We start from the raw sequence: 16,933 nt of genomic DNA on the forward strand, positions 1-16,933 counted from the left end.
CTATATTCGAGTAATTGGTCGAACAACAATTAGATGTTATTTGTTAAATATGTACCCAACGCTATATTTTTTTATACATCTTTAGATATTGCATTTTTCAACATATATTTTTAGTTGTATAATTTAATTATTCTTGTAGCTATTCATTTCATTAAAAGAGAAAATTTTAACGATATTAGAATTTAAAATACAAATTAAATTGTGTTTTAGGGGCTAAGTGTTACAAACGATATTTTTTAGGGGGAAAGTGTTACAGATGATATACATTAGGGGCCTAAATTGTATTTAACCCTTCTTATTTTAGAACATATAAATTTGTAAAACATTATTTAACTAATAGTACGCCACCGCCGACCACGCTCCACCGCCCCCACCGGAAAAAATTCCCCACAGCATACATGAAACGAGGCGCGCGCACCCAAATCTTCAATCATCACTCAACGAAATCAGTTCTCCGAAACCTGAGATCGCTCGTCTCGTTGTCCACTCGAAATTTCCTCTCCGCCTCGTTGTCCACTCGAAATTTCCTCTCCGCCGCATTCAGCCCAGGTCAAGACTCAGACTCAATAGAAACCAACAGCGGTGAACAATTTTCAGGTATAATCGAAGACAAAGACCTTCTGAGAAAAAATCCCAATGGAAATCTTCTCGTTCTCGACCTCATCGACGGCGGCAAAATGGAACCGGATTCGAGGTTGTATACAGAGCTCTTCAAGAAGTGTACTGAACAGGGAAAGCTCAAAGAGGGTCAGATGGCTCACGCCCATTTCCTGGCGTCGAGATTTCACCATTATGTTTCTCTGCAATGCACCGTTATCAACATGTACGCTAAATGTGGGGATATGGAGTTGGCACGTAAGGTGTTCAATGGAATGCCTGAACGGGATATGGTTTCTTATACTATGTTGATCACTGGGTATTCACAGAGTAACGGGTTCAAGGAGGCGTTGGATTTGTATCTAGAGATGTTGAAGATGGGATTGCAGCCGAATGAGTTTACTTTCGGCAGTGCCCTCAAGTGTGCCGGGGGTATGCAGAGTGATGCAATGGGTAGGGTGATTCATGGGACTTGTCTGAAATGTGGGTACGATGAAAACGTATACGTTGGAAGTGCATTGGTGGATATGTACACGAGGTGTAAGAGAATAGATGATGCAAAGGCCATATTCAATGGGCTCGAGTGCAAGAATGAAGTTTCGTGGAACGCTCTAATTGCAGCATATGCTAGGGAAGGAGAAGGGCACAACGCAGTGGAGCTCTTCTCGGAGATGAAACGGGTAGGTTTTAGCCCGACCCATTTCACGTATTCGAGTATTTTCGCAGCCTGTGCTAGTAACGGGGCTTTGGAACAAGGGAAATGGGTGCACGCAGATATGTTGAAATCGGGACAAAAACTCATTGCTTTTGTAGGCAACACTCTTCTTGATATGTACGGTAAAGCAGGAAGCATTGATGATGCAAAGAAAGTTTTCGATCGATTAGTGAAGAAGGATATCGTTTCGTGGAACTCAATGCTTACTTCGTACGCGCAGCATGGACTCGGCGAAAAAGCCGTCGACCTATTCGAAGAAATGCGTGGATTTGGTTTTCAGCCAAACAAGATCACTTTCCTTTGTGTACTCAATGCATGCAGTCACAGTGGGCTTTTAGACAGGGGATTATATTACTTTGAGCTGTTGAGGAAATATAAGTTGGAGCCAGATATTACACATTACGTGACGGTAGTCGATCTGCTCGGTCGAGCAGGGCAACTCGATCGTGCGCAGACGTTTATAAGTGAAATGACCATTTCACCCACGGCAGCCGTTTGGAAAGCCCTGCTTGGAGCTTGTCGGATGCACAAGAATATGGAATTGGGTGCTTATGCAGCTGAGCGAGTTTTCGAACTCGACCCACATGATTCTGGACCCCACATGCTTCTCTCTAATATGTATGCATCTGCTGGTAGATTGAGCGACGCTGCGAGAGTGAGAAAGATGATGAATGAAAACGGGGTTAAGAAAGAACCCGCGTGTAGTTGGGTTGAGATAGGGAACTCCGTGCATGTGTTTGTGGCGAATGACGAAAATCACCCTCAGAGAGAGGAGATTCGGAGAAAGTGGGAGGAGATTAGAGATGGGATCGAGAAGATTGGGTATGTGCCAGATACGAGCCATGTGCTTTGGTTTCTTGATGAGAGAGAGAGAGGGGAGCGATTGCAGTACCACAGCGAGAAACTGGCGCTTGCGTTTGCGATTCTCAATACTGCAGCGGGGACCACAATCTCGATAAAGAAGAACATTAGGGTTTGCGGCGATTGCCATTCCGCATTCCGGTTCGTGTCTCGTTTGGTTGGTAGAGAAATTGTATTGAGAGATACGAACAGGTTTCATCGTTTTCGGAGTGGTTCTTGCTCGTGTAGAGATTATTGGTAGGTAGCTGAAAGCAGATGATTATGAAGTAAGTCTTCGAAATGCTGCCTAATTATTTAACTTCACCGAAATTACTTAGATTCAATACATATTTAACATTTGTTTTTTTCTCTTGCAGTGATATGTGAAGATCGGTTGTCAAATGTCGTTTGTTTGGGATGAGTTCGGCGAAAGGAAGGTTAAGCTTCTGCCATGCAAAAAAACCGTGCTCGTTTTACTTTTCCTTCCATATTGGCATTTAATTAAATTCTCCGAATGTCTTATGATTAATAATTTAAATTTATTATTAGGTACTCGGAGCTCGAATTTGCTAACATCCGCGATGCGATTCTTGCCTGCCGTTTCAACGTCATGGGATAAAAAGGTTAGAAAGATACATTTCTTCACCTTATGTTTTAATTTTAGTCATTGAAGACATGTCTAGGGCTGCAGCTATAGATTGAGCAAGTGATAGATGAGACATTTCTAGGGACGCAGATTCCGAATTCCGATCCAACATTTTCCGATTTTGGAACAATATACTTTTCATTCCGAATTTCTAAAGTTCCGAAGTTTCTTTTTTGGAACGAAATTGGAATACATATTAGCTTCCGATTTTCGATCCGTTTTAAATTTTCAAAAATGTTTCGGATTTTTTTTCAAAATCTGCACTTGTAACATTAATATTATTATGTATTCTTTATTACATGCGACCAAGAAAATCGCAATTCCCGGATTCCGCCAAATCAAATCCTTAAGTTTCCGATTTTGGACCAAGTTTTGTCATTCCAATTTTGCAAAAATTCCGATTTTTTACCCCATGTTTTCTTTGAAACGGAATTGGAATTAATTTTTCACTTCCGAAAAAAATTGGGAAATGTTGCTAAAGTCTAATTTCGATCTGGTCTGTCCGATTTCCACCCTTAGACATCTCTCTCTCTCAATTGGCAAGAAACTAACATAGGACCACTTTCTTACTAATTTACATAAAGCCCACAAAAAGAATTGCAATCATTAGGCCCAAAATTTTGAAACACACAAACTCATGTGCAAGGGTATTTTGGGGAAGAAGTGAAAAATAATAGCCTGAACAGAGGAAAGTAAAGAGAAGACTTTATATACGAAAGAAGGAGAAGAAGCCACGTCGACTTTGACACCACTTAAGCATTAAAACCTCGTACCCTTGCCGACAAGTACACCCCTTGTACACTCATTTCTTATCTACTTACTCACAATTCTCTTATATTATTATTTTAATTTTCCATTTTTTTATAATAGGGAAAATCAATTTATTTAATTATTAATAATGTGACAATGGCCAATTAAATAATAATACTTTTTTTTAATGATTAACCCACTTGTATTGATTAAAATAATTATTTTTCAAGTGGGGCTCTTCTCAAACTGGTACCACAAATCATGGTCATATTACTTTTGTTGCCAAGACAAAAAACATCAGATACTTGCAAGATAACATTAAATAAATTGTGGGCTGTCTTTTTTATTTTATTTTTCCCCCTTTTTTGAGTTAGTTTTAATGTTAATCTTTAAATAAATAACTTTTATGTATTTATTAACAAAGGGGTAATTAATATTTTTTATGAATGTCAAACCAAAGTTTTTTTTTTTTTTTGGAGGAACAAACCAAAGTTGCCAAACTATATTAATGACTAAGAAGTCAATAGTATTTAGGAAAATGTCAACACAATTAAAAGTGGTGATTCTTATTTTATTAGGCTGCATCAAGATATCTACTTGTAGATTATTTATTGTACTCAAGACTATTTTAAACAAAAGACTAAGGCCCGTTTGGTTGCCAAGATAAGCCATGATTAACTAAATAGTTGGACTTAATTTGATGTTTGGTATCCTCAATAACTTGCCGGGTCGACCCGCCAAAATTATATAATCATGGCTTATCTTGTCTTATCTTGGCTTATCTTGCCTTTCAATGAGTTTTTTTTGTTGGACCTTTCAAGCTCCAATAAAATAATTGGATCTCATTAGATTATTTAATCTTATCTTGGCTAATCTTATCTTGTCAACCAAACGGGGCCTAATAGATTTTAACAAAATTTCCTATTTGACTAGGATTATTGTGTTTTGGTGCGGCTCACTATTATTTTTTTTAACTGTAAATAGCATTTTGACCTCATAGTAGTTGTGGTTACGAACTTTTGAAGATGATTCATTTCTGCTAGTAGTATTAGCGCAGAACCCCCTTGTGGTTGTCAGAGGTAGCTTCTGTTATTTTTCCGTTAAAATTAACTGCATGTGTCAAACGTCAAAATATTATATTTTGCAGATGATCCTCTTATGCTTACATGTTTTCTTTAATTTTTGCTGATGATCCCCTTGAAGTTTGATACGTACTGTTAAGTTTGACGGAAAAACTAACGGACGCTACAATGAGATTTTGTACTGATATTACGAGCACAAAAAGACCGTCTGCAAAAGCCATGGGTTTGAGTGTTATATAACTTTTTTTATGATTTATAATTTTGAAAGTTCTCTAGGGTTGTGCCAAAATACAAACACTCATAATTCCATGAAAATAAAAGTGTATAAAAAATCAGCACCAAAATACAAAATACGGAAACAATACGAATTTAACGTCACTATCACAATTCACAAATTAGAGAGATTAATTAGTAGTGAGAGATTAAGGTGGTGTTTGCAAATGCTTTTTGAAAGTGATTATGCAGTTTTTTTTCTCATAATCTGTTTTTAGGTGTTTGCAAAATCAACTTTTGCTTTTGCTTCTCTTAAAATAATTTACTTTAAACTATTTTTTTAAAAGCACTCCTAACCCTGCTTTTTCAATTTTAGTTCATTTTCCAAAATATTTGCAAACACCCCCAACTTTTAGAAATAAGCACTTAAAACTAACTTAAATCACAATCACTAACTTTTGCTTTTAAATAATCATTTGCAAACACCAACTAATTAGTAGTCATATTTGATTTGATTAAATCTCCACCGTAGGATCAAAGAATTGCATCTCCCAACTTTTGGGCATAATGTATTTCCACGCGCTTGTAAGCGCGTGTACTCCGAACGAATAAATTTTCTAGAGGAAAAGGTTTCCACTCTACCTGCGAAGCGGCCGACCGGGCCTTATCCGCATCACCACTCATGAGGTCCACGTGGACGACTACCATTGGTTGAAAGTTGCTCGAGGTTTGATTACATGATTGCGATGGTTTTCACTATCAATTTTCAAACCTTAATTATGAAAATTAGTTATTGATTTTGAAATTAAGAGTTGAAAATTATTTGTGAAGTTTTATCAAATAGCCCCTTTAGAAAAAGGAAAATTGGTGGGAAGCCCCTAAAAAAATATAGCAAATTTTTTTTTTGAGCAAAAAATTATAGCAAAACTAGGGTTGCTGAATTTCTCTTTTCCTGCAACCTCGTTTTGTTACCATTTATAGTTACAGAAAGGAGGGCATTATTGACATTTTACCATCATCTTATAGTTAAGCCGAAGGCAGTGGGTAGGTCAATTCCCTCATACTTTCATTAATAGATGCAATTTAATGCACCCTTTAAATTTATTAATTATTTTTTATTTAAACATTTGTGTTATTTTCTCTTGTGTGGAAAAAAATATGGGTACCATGGCACTTGTGAATTTGCAATATTTAGGCCAAGAAAATAAAATTGAGAGCAAATTATGGTCACTCCTGAATTAATGTCAAATTACCAAAGAAAACCCCTCATGTTTCAGTAATTACAATCACCCCCTTAACTATGTATTTTCTTATGAAAAAACCCTTATTTTCAGCAAGTAAATTTGACATCGTAAAGAATGGACGTGTAAGAAAATACATATATGTGGGGGGTGTGGTTGTAATTAATCAAAGATTAGGGGATTTTTCATAATTTGACTTTATCGGAGGAGTTGAATTAATTTTGCTCTAAATTTTATAGGATTACCCAACCATAGGCCTTTTTTCCACTTACAGAAATCTAACACAAAACCTAACTATACATCTTTTTTTCCTACATGTAGAAATATAACTTAGTCTTAGATTTGTAGTATCAATTTGGCCTAACTTTTAAGATTCATACGCACTAAACATTTAATTATTTAATTTATATATACTAATTATATAGTAAATCCTAGTGGGGGTGGACTGTGATTTTTTTAACCCAAAAGGGTATACAGCTAATAGATTTTTAAGGTAGAAGGTTTGCCTTAAGAGGAAAGATAGTACAATCAAGATTCTTTTGTGTGTGTGTGTGTGTTTGTGTGTGTGTGTGGGGGGTGGGGGTGGGGGTGGGGGGGTGGGGGGGTAAGTGGTTGGGGTGGTTTCAATTAATATTGAAATCCTGGTGGACAAATCAACTTTTGTTTTGTTGTTTGTTATGAAAGTGGCCCCCTTGTTGGGGGGTGGGTTTTTGGGGGGTGGGGGAACATGAATGATTGAAGTTGGCATTATTTTTGGACGGTCTAGATTTGTTGATCTTTCTCCGTTCCCCTTTTTATTGATGATCGATTGGTGATCGTCTGATCTCGAGGTGCACTGATTAAATTTACTCTCATTAAATAGTTTGGGGTAAATCACAACCAGTCAATTACCAACTTTTGAGGTACAGTTAAATTTTGAAAAAAATCATCTTATTTGGATAATTACATTTATTTCATTTAACTATGAATCTTCTTACATCTCCATCATTATGGTGTTTAATTCAAATAATTATCTAGATTTCGTGGAACGTTCTCTAGTTTGTACTCCTTTTATGCAAAAATACAATTTTTGAAGCGCCACAATTTGATATATATATATATATATCATCTACCTTCAATATGTAATCTAGAATTGAGATAAAACGGGTCCAGAATTGAGAATATTTCATATGATTTAGAAGATTTCACTAAATTTGAAACCGCAAGGATGGACGTCTAAGAAGATTTATAGTTGAGGGGTGGTTGTAATTATATAAACATGAGAGGGGGTTTTCGTAATCTGACCATACCTAAAGGGTGATTGTAATTACCCAAACAAGAGAGGGTTTTCGTAATTTGGTCATACCTTAGGGATGGTTGTAATTTACCCAATAATTCGCATATCACTAGAAAACCGATTATCGAAAAATCTCTTTTTTCGATTGATAAAATAGAAACGAACAACCAACCATATACTATTAAGTTTTTGTAAATTAATATAGTCTCGACTAACAGAATTCTATTAATTCAGTGAAATATTACCTTACCGAATTAAAAAATTTAGTAATTTTTTTCCAAATCAAGAGAGAAACAAACTACTATTGAAGTTATTATTTTATCGAAATCTGTAATAACTTATAAATCAAACGAGATACGTATGTAATACTATACTGATCGGAGGTTTTTTTTTTTTTTTTTTGGTAATGCAGGAACCCGCAGCCAACCATATAGGTGCACTGGGTAAACCTACACTCTCGTATAATAGCTTGCAAACCATACGAGAGATGTAAATCACACTAGGCTAACCATGTGTGACAAGCTCGACCTAGCGACCGTTGGCAAGTGGATTCGAACTTGGGTCAATTGACCCAAGCTCTCTTGCTCCGACTGCTAGGCCACCCTTGCGGGTTTACTGATCGGAGGTTTTGTTTTTATGGTATGTTGTCACTGCAAGGCAACCCCACGCCCACCCACCCCCAACCTGTCTGTATTAAGGTTTTCTTATTATCTCTCTCTCTTCATTGATATTTATAATATTATAAACATTTTTCATTTTTTTTTTTATTATTTTATCTTGTGAATTTTTGGGTGGCCTTAGTTAAATCTGCCCATTTCAGAGTGAATTGACAAGAATGCCCCTGCTCTTCCAAATTGACATCATCCATGATGTTTTATTTTTCATGCGAATCTTTTCTTGTAATCTAGTTGAACTTCAGTGGGGGTTTATTAATAATTATTAAATATTTTAGTGTGACACGTATTTGACAAAACATATATTAAATTAAATAATATGTTGGGTATTTTGCTGTCAGAGTTTACCATATACATGTATTTAACAAAACTAAATTAATTAATAATATATGGGTATTTTTTTGGATAAGAGGAGGGTTTGAGGACGAATTTTAAATTAATAGTAATAAATTAATTGAAATTATTTAACTGAAGTCAGTTTGACAATTAATATTTAAAATTATTAATTCTCAAATAGATGTATTTGACATCATTCGTGACATCTTATCACGATTAATATATTAGCAAGACGAAATTAAGCTATATATATATATATATATATATATATATATATATATATATATATATATATATATATATATATATATATATATTGTGATATATAATAATATACATGATAAGTTATTACATGGTTTCATGGTTTATTATAAGTTCTCATCCAACGTAAGTACAATACGCATGATCACATTATTTTAAACATTAATTGATCCGAATATTTATTCTTCGTGTGTTGGAAATAGTCTAATGAAGGTGTAAAATAAGAAAGTATTAAATAATTTAATAAAAATCTAATTATTTTATCGAATCTCAGGATGTTCGAAAAATATTATCCTTGACAAGGCATAAGTCACGAGAACATAATATGTGCGGGCAGACCCAAAAATTATTGCAGATACCAAATATCGAATGAAGTCGTATTATTTAATTAATAATGGCTAATCTCCTCAACCAAACGAAACTTTAGATTTTATAAATTGTTGAAGAGTTTTTGTGTATATGAGTTATGTTTATTGTTATATTGGTAAGATTTTTATGAATGGTGTGTATTTGTACTAAATGATTCGAGAATCGCAATATGTAGAAATATGACGTGTGATCGCTTCACACGCTTCCCACAAGTCTTGTTTTCGTTAACCGAATTCGAATTTTCTATATTGACTATTGTAAGTGCAATTGAATGTTTGTGTCTGAATTAAACTGATTTAAAATCGATTTGGGCCTCTTTATATTTGAATCTTTCAAGTTAATACAAAATTGATTTGAATCTTGTTGGATTTGGACCCTCAGCCCTACTGAATATACGCACGTATATGTAAGATATCAAATGTGTATATCAATTTAGTGGTCCGAAGATAGATTTTATGTTTTATCAACACATGTCAATATATACACTAATTAGATCAAATATAAGAAAAATGTCAATGTGTTGCAATAAAATTGAATTCTTGAGGTATCACAAGAAATAATTGGGAAATTAAAAAGAAAAAGAAATTGTTCGTTGGTCTTTAGTCATTATTAGCATGTGTACAAGAAAGTACAAATATCAATTGAAATCTTGAATTCATGTGTGCCTATTCATACAATACAAGGGCCAATTTTCACACACACACACACACACACCAATTGCACGTGCCTATTTCATTTTCAATTTAAGGTTCCCTTTCCCATAGGTCACACATAACCTTAAAGAGGAACGTCACACATGTAATAAAGTCAAATTATTGGACTCAAAGCCTTCCATATTTAGGATTAATATATTTTTTAGTATAGGGATTTTTAACTTCTTTTTTTAGCATTATGAACATTAATTTAATATCATCACTTAAATAATAATTCTTTTTGTCTTGTCTTTGCAAAAGTACATTAATTTACAGAGGTTTAACTATAATTATTTTTATCCCGGAGAAAAAAAAATCATTATTTAATGTAAATTTGGTAATTCCTAAGGAAAATCATTATTATTTAATGGGATTGGAACAAAGTAGGGCCTCCTTATGACAAATATGTTTTTTCTTATCATTCACGTTTGTACAGAAATTTCACTATTTGAATTATTGTTCACAATTAATTTTATTATTAAATGAAAATAAGAATTACAATTAAATATTTATAATAAAATTTTATTATTAAAAAAGTCTCTTGGCCAATATTATCCGATCAACCGACTTTAAGTAAACTGAAAACCAACAACCGGTAATAAAATTATCGATCGATAAAAGCGGGTCGATTGACCGATAAAACCAACTCATGCCCTGACTACTTAGAAGATAGGACTTTTATGTGTTATAAACTAAAAAAGTAGTCAAGAATGGAAACTTTAAAAAAAATTTGTCCTTAGATGCAATCATGTGTTTGTTGTACTTTAATAGTATTCAACACAACAGTTTTTCGCACTACTCGAATAAATCATAAAATACGATACAAAAACACAATGGTTCAATTGGATTAGAATCCGAGCTCACGACATCTATACAAACGATTCGTCTCTGTAAATTTCGATTTTCTTCATATATGTACTTTTACGATATACTAGTTTAATATCTACCAACACTTAATTATAGCTCCTATGTAAAACAAGTTTATTTTTTATGCAAATTTATTTATTGAAAAAAATAAAAATAAAAATCTCAATTTTGTAATTAAATATATTGCAACTTGAGGTAGGTAGGTGAACAAAGTAATTAGAAACCAACAAAATACTCATATACTATAAGTGAGGGGACCATAAAAATAATTGCTATATATTGTATTTATTAATTTTATTATTTTTTTGGACTAAAAGATAAATAGTGAAACTATAGTACTACTACTAGATTGGGCAGGGGCAGTGTGGTCCTTTTAACAAAATATTGCCATTTATAGTGTTGTCCACGTTTATCCAGCATGATTATGCTGTGATGATATATATATATCTCCATTCATATTTTCACAGCCTATCATAGGACGCCACGTGGAACCTACCTCCTTTGTCTTTTCCTTTTATAGTAATGAACTAAAGTTAGTCATATTAGGAAGGGAAAAATCTTTCACCTTTTTTCGCTTTTTTTTTTTTTTTTTTTTCCTTCCCATTGTTTAAGGCCTGCAAGAATCATTACTTTTAATATTTATGTCTGAAATTTAATTTATGAAAATAATATTTCAGTTTTCTTTTTCTATTATTAAATAATTCTTCAAATATAATTCTTTTTTTACGGCCACCCCTAAAGCTAAGGTCAAATTACGAAAAACTCCATCATGTTTGGGTAATTACAATCATCTCCTCAACTTTGAATCTTTCTTACACGTCCATCATGATGGTGTCAAATGCAACTGAATCTTCTTGATTCCGTGGAATATTCTCTAGTTCGTACTTGTTTTGTGCAAAAATGCAGTTTCTGATGCACCATAATCTGATATTTACAAGTCAAGAGACACTCTTATGATCATCTTGTTTCAAAACGTGGAGCTCGAATGGGGTAGAACGAGTACAAAATGAAGAATATTCCACATAACCTAGAAGATTCCACTAAATTTGACACGGCAATGATGGACGTCTAAGAAGATTCGTAGGTAGAGGGGTAGTTGTAATTACCTAAATACGAGGGACTTTTTCGGAATTTGACATTATCTCAGGGGTTGGCAGTAATTTACCCTTTTCTTTTTGCTTGTTACACATAAAGTAGGTTGTAAGACTTCATTTATTTAAGCATGTAGTAACTAAAATGTTTTGAGGGTCAATAATAGGAATTAAACGAAAAAAAACAACAACAATAAAAAGGTAGACTTGACCCATAACAAAATATATTCAACAAATTAAGGTTAGCATGCTAAAGACATTCTAAATCAAAAGAACCAAGAAATCATGATTTTGACCATCTCTATCTCTCCTTTTTAAAAGCTGATATTCTTCATAATAATAATAATTATTATTATTATTATTATTATTATTTTTAATCTTATGACACTTGGAACTATGATATATTGTAGTATGGGTAATTTGGCTGAAGCTCGAGATCGATAAAACGTAAAATATACAAAGTGGGCAATTACGTAATCGTATTATGGAAGAATTGAAGTTCAAGATTTCATAGTGATGTCTCGTTAACATAATATGCATGAAACGATAATCCCGTTAATAGTAGCCCAGTTGGTAAAATAAAAGAGTTATAATAGTCAAATTACTCGAGTTTGTATCATCATTTATCAGCGGGTTTAAGTTGAATTTTTCATTTATCGAGCTTCAATTATTTATCAAACTACCGAGCATGATGCTGCACCCGGTTATTCACAATCGATGTTTGCTATGAATGACACTATGTGTAAATTTACGGTTAACAGTCACGTTTAATTTGATGAGGAAACGAACCCTCTTAAATTCAAAGATTATATTACTTTATGCATTAGAATATTGAATAGGGGCGTGCTAAATTCCACACTAAAATTTACTAAATCCCACACATAAATTAAAAAAAATCTCTCTTTACTCATATTTTTTTCTAACTTCTCTGTAAGATAATTTTATCAATGTCACCCAAAATTCATTAATTTTTTTAGGTGAATAATCATAAAAAAATGAGTTCTATTTTATTTAATATTTATTCAATTTCATTAAGACTTTTTAATTATTCAAGTTCATATCAATTAGATTTTTTTTTCCCTCAAATTCCAACTTTATTTTAGTTTGGACACATGAAGATTTTTTTCTCAATTTCGAACTTGGAATGCTAGGGACGTTTTTAGTGTGTGATTTTGTGAAAATTTTAGAGAAAGAAAAGAAAGGTAGAGAAGGAGAAGATAATATTTTAGAGAAATAAATATTTCCAGTTGTGTGCAGGATTTGGTAAAATGCGTGTGAGATTTAGCATTTCAGTATTGAATAATAACTAAAAAAAATGTGTTTATGATATGAATATAAAATTCAAAATTTCTCAAAATCTCAATGCTACACCACCTACCCCCCACCCCCCCACCCCCACCCCCACCCCAAAAGAATAGAAAAATGAAAATGGAGAATAAAAAGTAAAAAGACATGGGGAACTCACACAAGTTGCAGTAGAAGGTGCATAACAACCATATATACATATATACATACATATATATACATATATATATATATATATGCTCTCTAATCAGTCACTATTGTATTCAATTATTCATCTTCGTCTTCTTCACCATCATCATCATAATCAAACACTCCATTGTTACTTTGACTGCTTTCTCTCTCTACCCCTCTCTCTCTCTCACTCTCTCTCTTCTCTCTCTCTCTCTAAATCATGTAATTTTTTCCCCAAAAAAGTAACCACCCACCGGCCACCGCCCACCAGTCCTCAAATGCAACTGATCCTAGCTCTGACCATATACAATACAATCTCCCCCCTTCTCTCTCCCTCTCTCTCTCTTCATATATACGTACAATTCTCTGTGTATCTATAACCTAATTAATTAAACCCCCCTTCTTTCTTCATTTTATTTGGTAATTTCAGTTTTTTTTTTCAATTCTGTATACATACATATATATACATATACTGTAATCCCAGGTCTCTCTCTCTCTCTCTCTAGCTTTCTCTCTCTACAATCTTCACCGGCCACGTTATTTGTGGTTTTTCTCTGTCATGAGAAAAATATCTGCAACTAATTACTAGCTACAGTTATATACGTATATATATACATACAGAGGTGCAGTTACATATACACATAGACAAACGCACTGGAGAGTGAAAAATGTTGGATCTGAATGTTGACGCCGTTCTCTCAGTCGATTCCACTTCCTGCGACGGCGGGGCCGGCCGTGGAAACGCGGCAGCCACCGCCGATTCCGTGGCTTCCACCACCACATCCACCACCAATAATGCCGCCTTCCCCTCCTCCGCCGGCGCCGCCGGCGCCGACGAGGTCGACTGCAACAGCTCGACGCGCGTCAGGCACTCCGTTTCCACCCTCAATTTTTCGATCCTCGACAAGAGCGTGATCGAGATTGAAGACGAAGTGGATAATGACGTCATTAATTGCAGAAGCGAGCTGCAGCTTTTCCCGATGGGTGGGTCGTCGTCTCCGCCGCAGTCCATTTCCCCCTCTCTGGTCAGGGCTAAGTATTGGTTGAATCTATCGGTGCCGGAGGTCCCCGGCGGCGGCGGCGGGGGTTTAGAATTGGGAATTTACAAGGCGGCGCAGTTACCGGCGGCGACTAATCAAGCTCCGCAGCCTCAGGTGAAGAAGAGCCGCCGTGGGCCCCGCTCTCGAAGCTCTCAATACCGAGGGGTTACCTTCTACCGCAGAACTGGAAGATGGGAATCGCATATCTGGTTCGTCTATATATACACACACTGATACACACACATACACACACTCACACACATATATGCTGCATGCATGTGTGTGTTTAGTGTTAATGGTGCTTGATACGGCTAGACTAAATGTTGGTGTGCATTATGACAATTCGTAAATTATTCGGAAAATACGAGATTAAAACCCGTAGATGAGAGCTAATTTATTCACGGAAGATCGGTTTGATTAGATTTGTGTATGTTTTAAATTCTCGATTAGTGGCCGTTTTTCGTGTTACGATTTCTAACTGAACATTGGCTTTTGCTTGCAGGGATTGTGGTAAACAAGTCTATTTGGGTAAGTTGACCGAGTAATTTGCCGTTTTTCTACATTTATCGGTTATATATATATTCGTCATCTGCTTCAATAATTCAATTTCGATTTCCGTTTTTTCAGGAGGATTCGACACAGCCCATGCCGCAGCTAGGTAAGAAATCTCGACTTTTAATGAAAAATTTCCGGCCATTTTGCAATGAAATCTTATTGATGTTGACCCCATTCGTTTTGATTGTTCAGAGCATACGATCGTGCTGCAATAAAATTTCGTGGAGTCGAAGCCGACATAAATTTCACTATTGCTGATTACGATGAGGACATGAGCCAGGTTTCGAAGCTATAGAATATAAATATATATATATATTGTACCTCGAATATTTTCTTTATTAGTTAGTGAATCTAATTAATGCCATTGACGAAATTTGCAGATGAAGAATTTGACAAAAGAAGAGTTTGTTCATATTCTACGTCGCCAAAGCACTGGTTTCTCTCGAGGAAGCTCAAAGTACAGAGGCGTAACCCTTCACAAATGCGGTCGATGGGAAGCGAGAATGGGTCAATTCCTCGGAAAGAAGTAAGAATATACTTTTGTACGAACAGTAATTAATTTTTTTATTTTATTTTTTATTGTGAAGTGTACGTTTGATCAAGATTGACCTATCTATAAAGATCGTATAAGTTTAGGGTAGTCATTAAATGGACAGAGAAAACCCCGTTTTATCGATAAGATCATAATGGTTTATTGCAGGTATATGTATCTTGGGTTATTCGACAACGAAGTAGAAGCTGCAAGGTCCTTGTTAACTGTGATCGATCATGAAAATTCATACTTTGCTTAATTAGAGTTGGTGATGATGTAATTTAATAAGGTCAATTTTTCGTTTCTTTTATTAGTTCTCATCGAATTTTCTTTTTCAGGGCTTATGACAAAGCAGCCATCAAATGTAACGGGAGTGAAGCTGTCACAAACTTCGAGCCTAGTAACTATGACAGAGAAATGAATATGAGTTCTGGTACATGATTACAGATCCCGTTTTTGCGTCTTTCGTTTCTTCGTATTCTCTTCAATTAACTGACCCGGTTCGTTTTTTTTATGCAGGTATTGGCAGCAATCTTGATCTCAATCTCGGAATTTCTTTATCTACGGATGGTCAACAAGGATACGAGACTACCAGAAATTTGCATTTTCCTCACGTATCTAATGAACTGCCAGACGGGAAGAGAATAAAGGTGCTCATATTTCTTCGTAAAATGCTTTTGCTTGCTCCAATTCTTCAATACGTTGCCTTTTACTATTCTTTCTTAACTTTCATGCAAATAAACTTGAGATCTTCCCTTTATCGACGGGTTCATTTCTATCCGTTTGATCATATCGATACTATGTTTGTTCGTTCTTTCTTTTCCGAGGGTACTGATCGATGTTGTAGATTGAAATACCATGATTAGCTGATATATTTCTGGAATTTTGTATAGATTGAAACCGCGTCTGCTTCGCCCCACGAGCTATTAATGTCGACCAAGAGTGCCCCTCCAATGTGGCCTATCGTATATTCTGGTTTTGCCCCAAACAGTAAGGTGATTATTCTTATCACGTGTATTATTTTCTCGATACATTCATCGAAAGAGGAATATAGTTAGATATCGACACGAGAGAATATATATATATATATATATATATATATATATATATATCATAGTTTTGCAGTTGGATTAATTTTTTTAATTCTTTTTTTGGTTATGATCGATAGGAAAGAGCAACAGTAATGAGCGGTGAAGCTGTTCCTTTGCCTGGATACGCAAACTGGCCATGGAAAATGCCGAGCCATGGAGTGGGGGTCGTGACCCCCATGCCGTTTATATCCGCTTCTGCAGCATCATCAGGATTCTCTTCAAACAATGCGTCTCCGTACTTGAATTCCCTCGTGTCTCGAACACCGCAATTTCCTGCATCTGCTTTCAACACCCTTCACTGATTTTTGCTCCAGGATTTGTCTCCAATCACAGATATATTTCTCTTGTCAGTCATACAAATATTATACAAATAATAGATTGACAAAGGTAATATATGATGTGTATACATTTTGGTACAATTAAATCTTGGAATAGTCGGTGGTGTAGATTTCTGGCTGCTAAAACGAATTCGATTGTTGTTCATATGTCGCCAGCTCTGGTTTTGATCTACCGGGATAAATAGTATGTAAATCTATAGATGTTTTTTTCTTAATGTTCATATTTCTTCAATCGGATATACACGGTGCTC

At 34.9% G+C, this 16,933-nt stretch overlaps 2 protein-coding genes across 5 annotated transcripts; both read left to right on the plus strand.

Annotated features, from left to right (window-relative positions):
• The first annotated feature begins 333 nt into the window (after window positions 1-333).
• Window positions 334-3,743, plus strand: LOC105955517 (Tetratricopeptide repeat (TPR)-like superfamily protein). Of its 3 annotated transcripts, none has more exons than XM_088820136.1 (4): window positions 334-2,439; window positions 2,530-2,616; window positions 2,702-2,775; window positions 3,445-3,743. In XM_088820136.1, exon 1 carries the CDS (start codon window positions 399-401, stop codon window positions 2,412-2,414), a length of 2,016 nt encoding a protein of 671 aa, XP_088676262.1. In that variant the 5' UTR covers window positions 334-398; the 3' UTR covers window positions 2,415-2,439; window positions 2,530-2,616; window positions 2,702-2,775; window positions 3,445-3,743. The 3 variants fall into 3 exon arrangements, with proteins under 3 accessions (XP_088676262.1, XP_088676261.1, XP_012834709.2); XM_088820135.1 differs by having other exon boundaries at window positions 2,530-2,589; XM_012979255.2 differs by lacking the exon at window positions 3,445-3,743 and having other exon boundaries at window positions 334-475; window positions 506-2,439; window positions 2,530-2,589; window positions 2,702-3,136.
• Window positions 3,744-12,978: 9,235 nt separating this feature from the next.
• On the plus strand, window positions 12,979-16,919 carry LOC105955515 (APETALA2-like protein 2). Of its 2 annotated transcripts, XM_012979251.2 has the most exons (10): window positions 13,201-14,375; window positions 14,669-14,694; window positions 14,794-14,824; window positions 14,914-15,001; window positions 15,102-15,247; window positions 15,422-15,466; window positions 15,592-15,686; window positions 15,773-15,903; window positions 16,147-16,248; window positions 16,422-16,919. In XM_012979251.2, exons 1-10 carry the CDS (start codon window positions 13,795-13,797, stop codon window positions 16,644-16,646), a joined length of 1,470 nt encoding a protein of 489 aa, XP_012834705.2. In that variant the 5' UTR covers window positions 13,201-13,794; the 3' UTR covers window positions 16,647-16,919. The 2 variants fall into 2 exon arrangements, with proteins under 2 accessions (XP_012834706.2, XP_012834705.2); XM_012979252.2 differs by lacking the exon at window positions 15,422-15,466 and having other exon boundaries at window positions 12,979-14,375.
• Window positions 16,920-16,933: the final 14 nt, after the last annotated feature.

Source organism: Erythranthe guttata, chromosome 6, assembly GCF_056151865.1.
Source record: "Erythranthe guttata isolate IM_541 chromosome 6, IM_541, whole genome shotgun sequence".
NCBI lineage: Eukaryota > Viridiplantae > Streptophyta > Magnoliopsida > Lamiales > Phrymaceae > Erythranthe > Erythranthe guttata.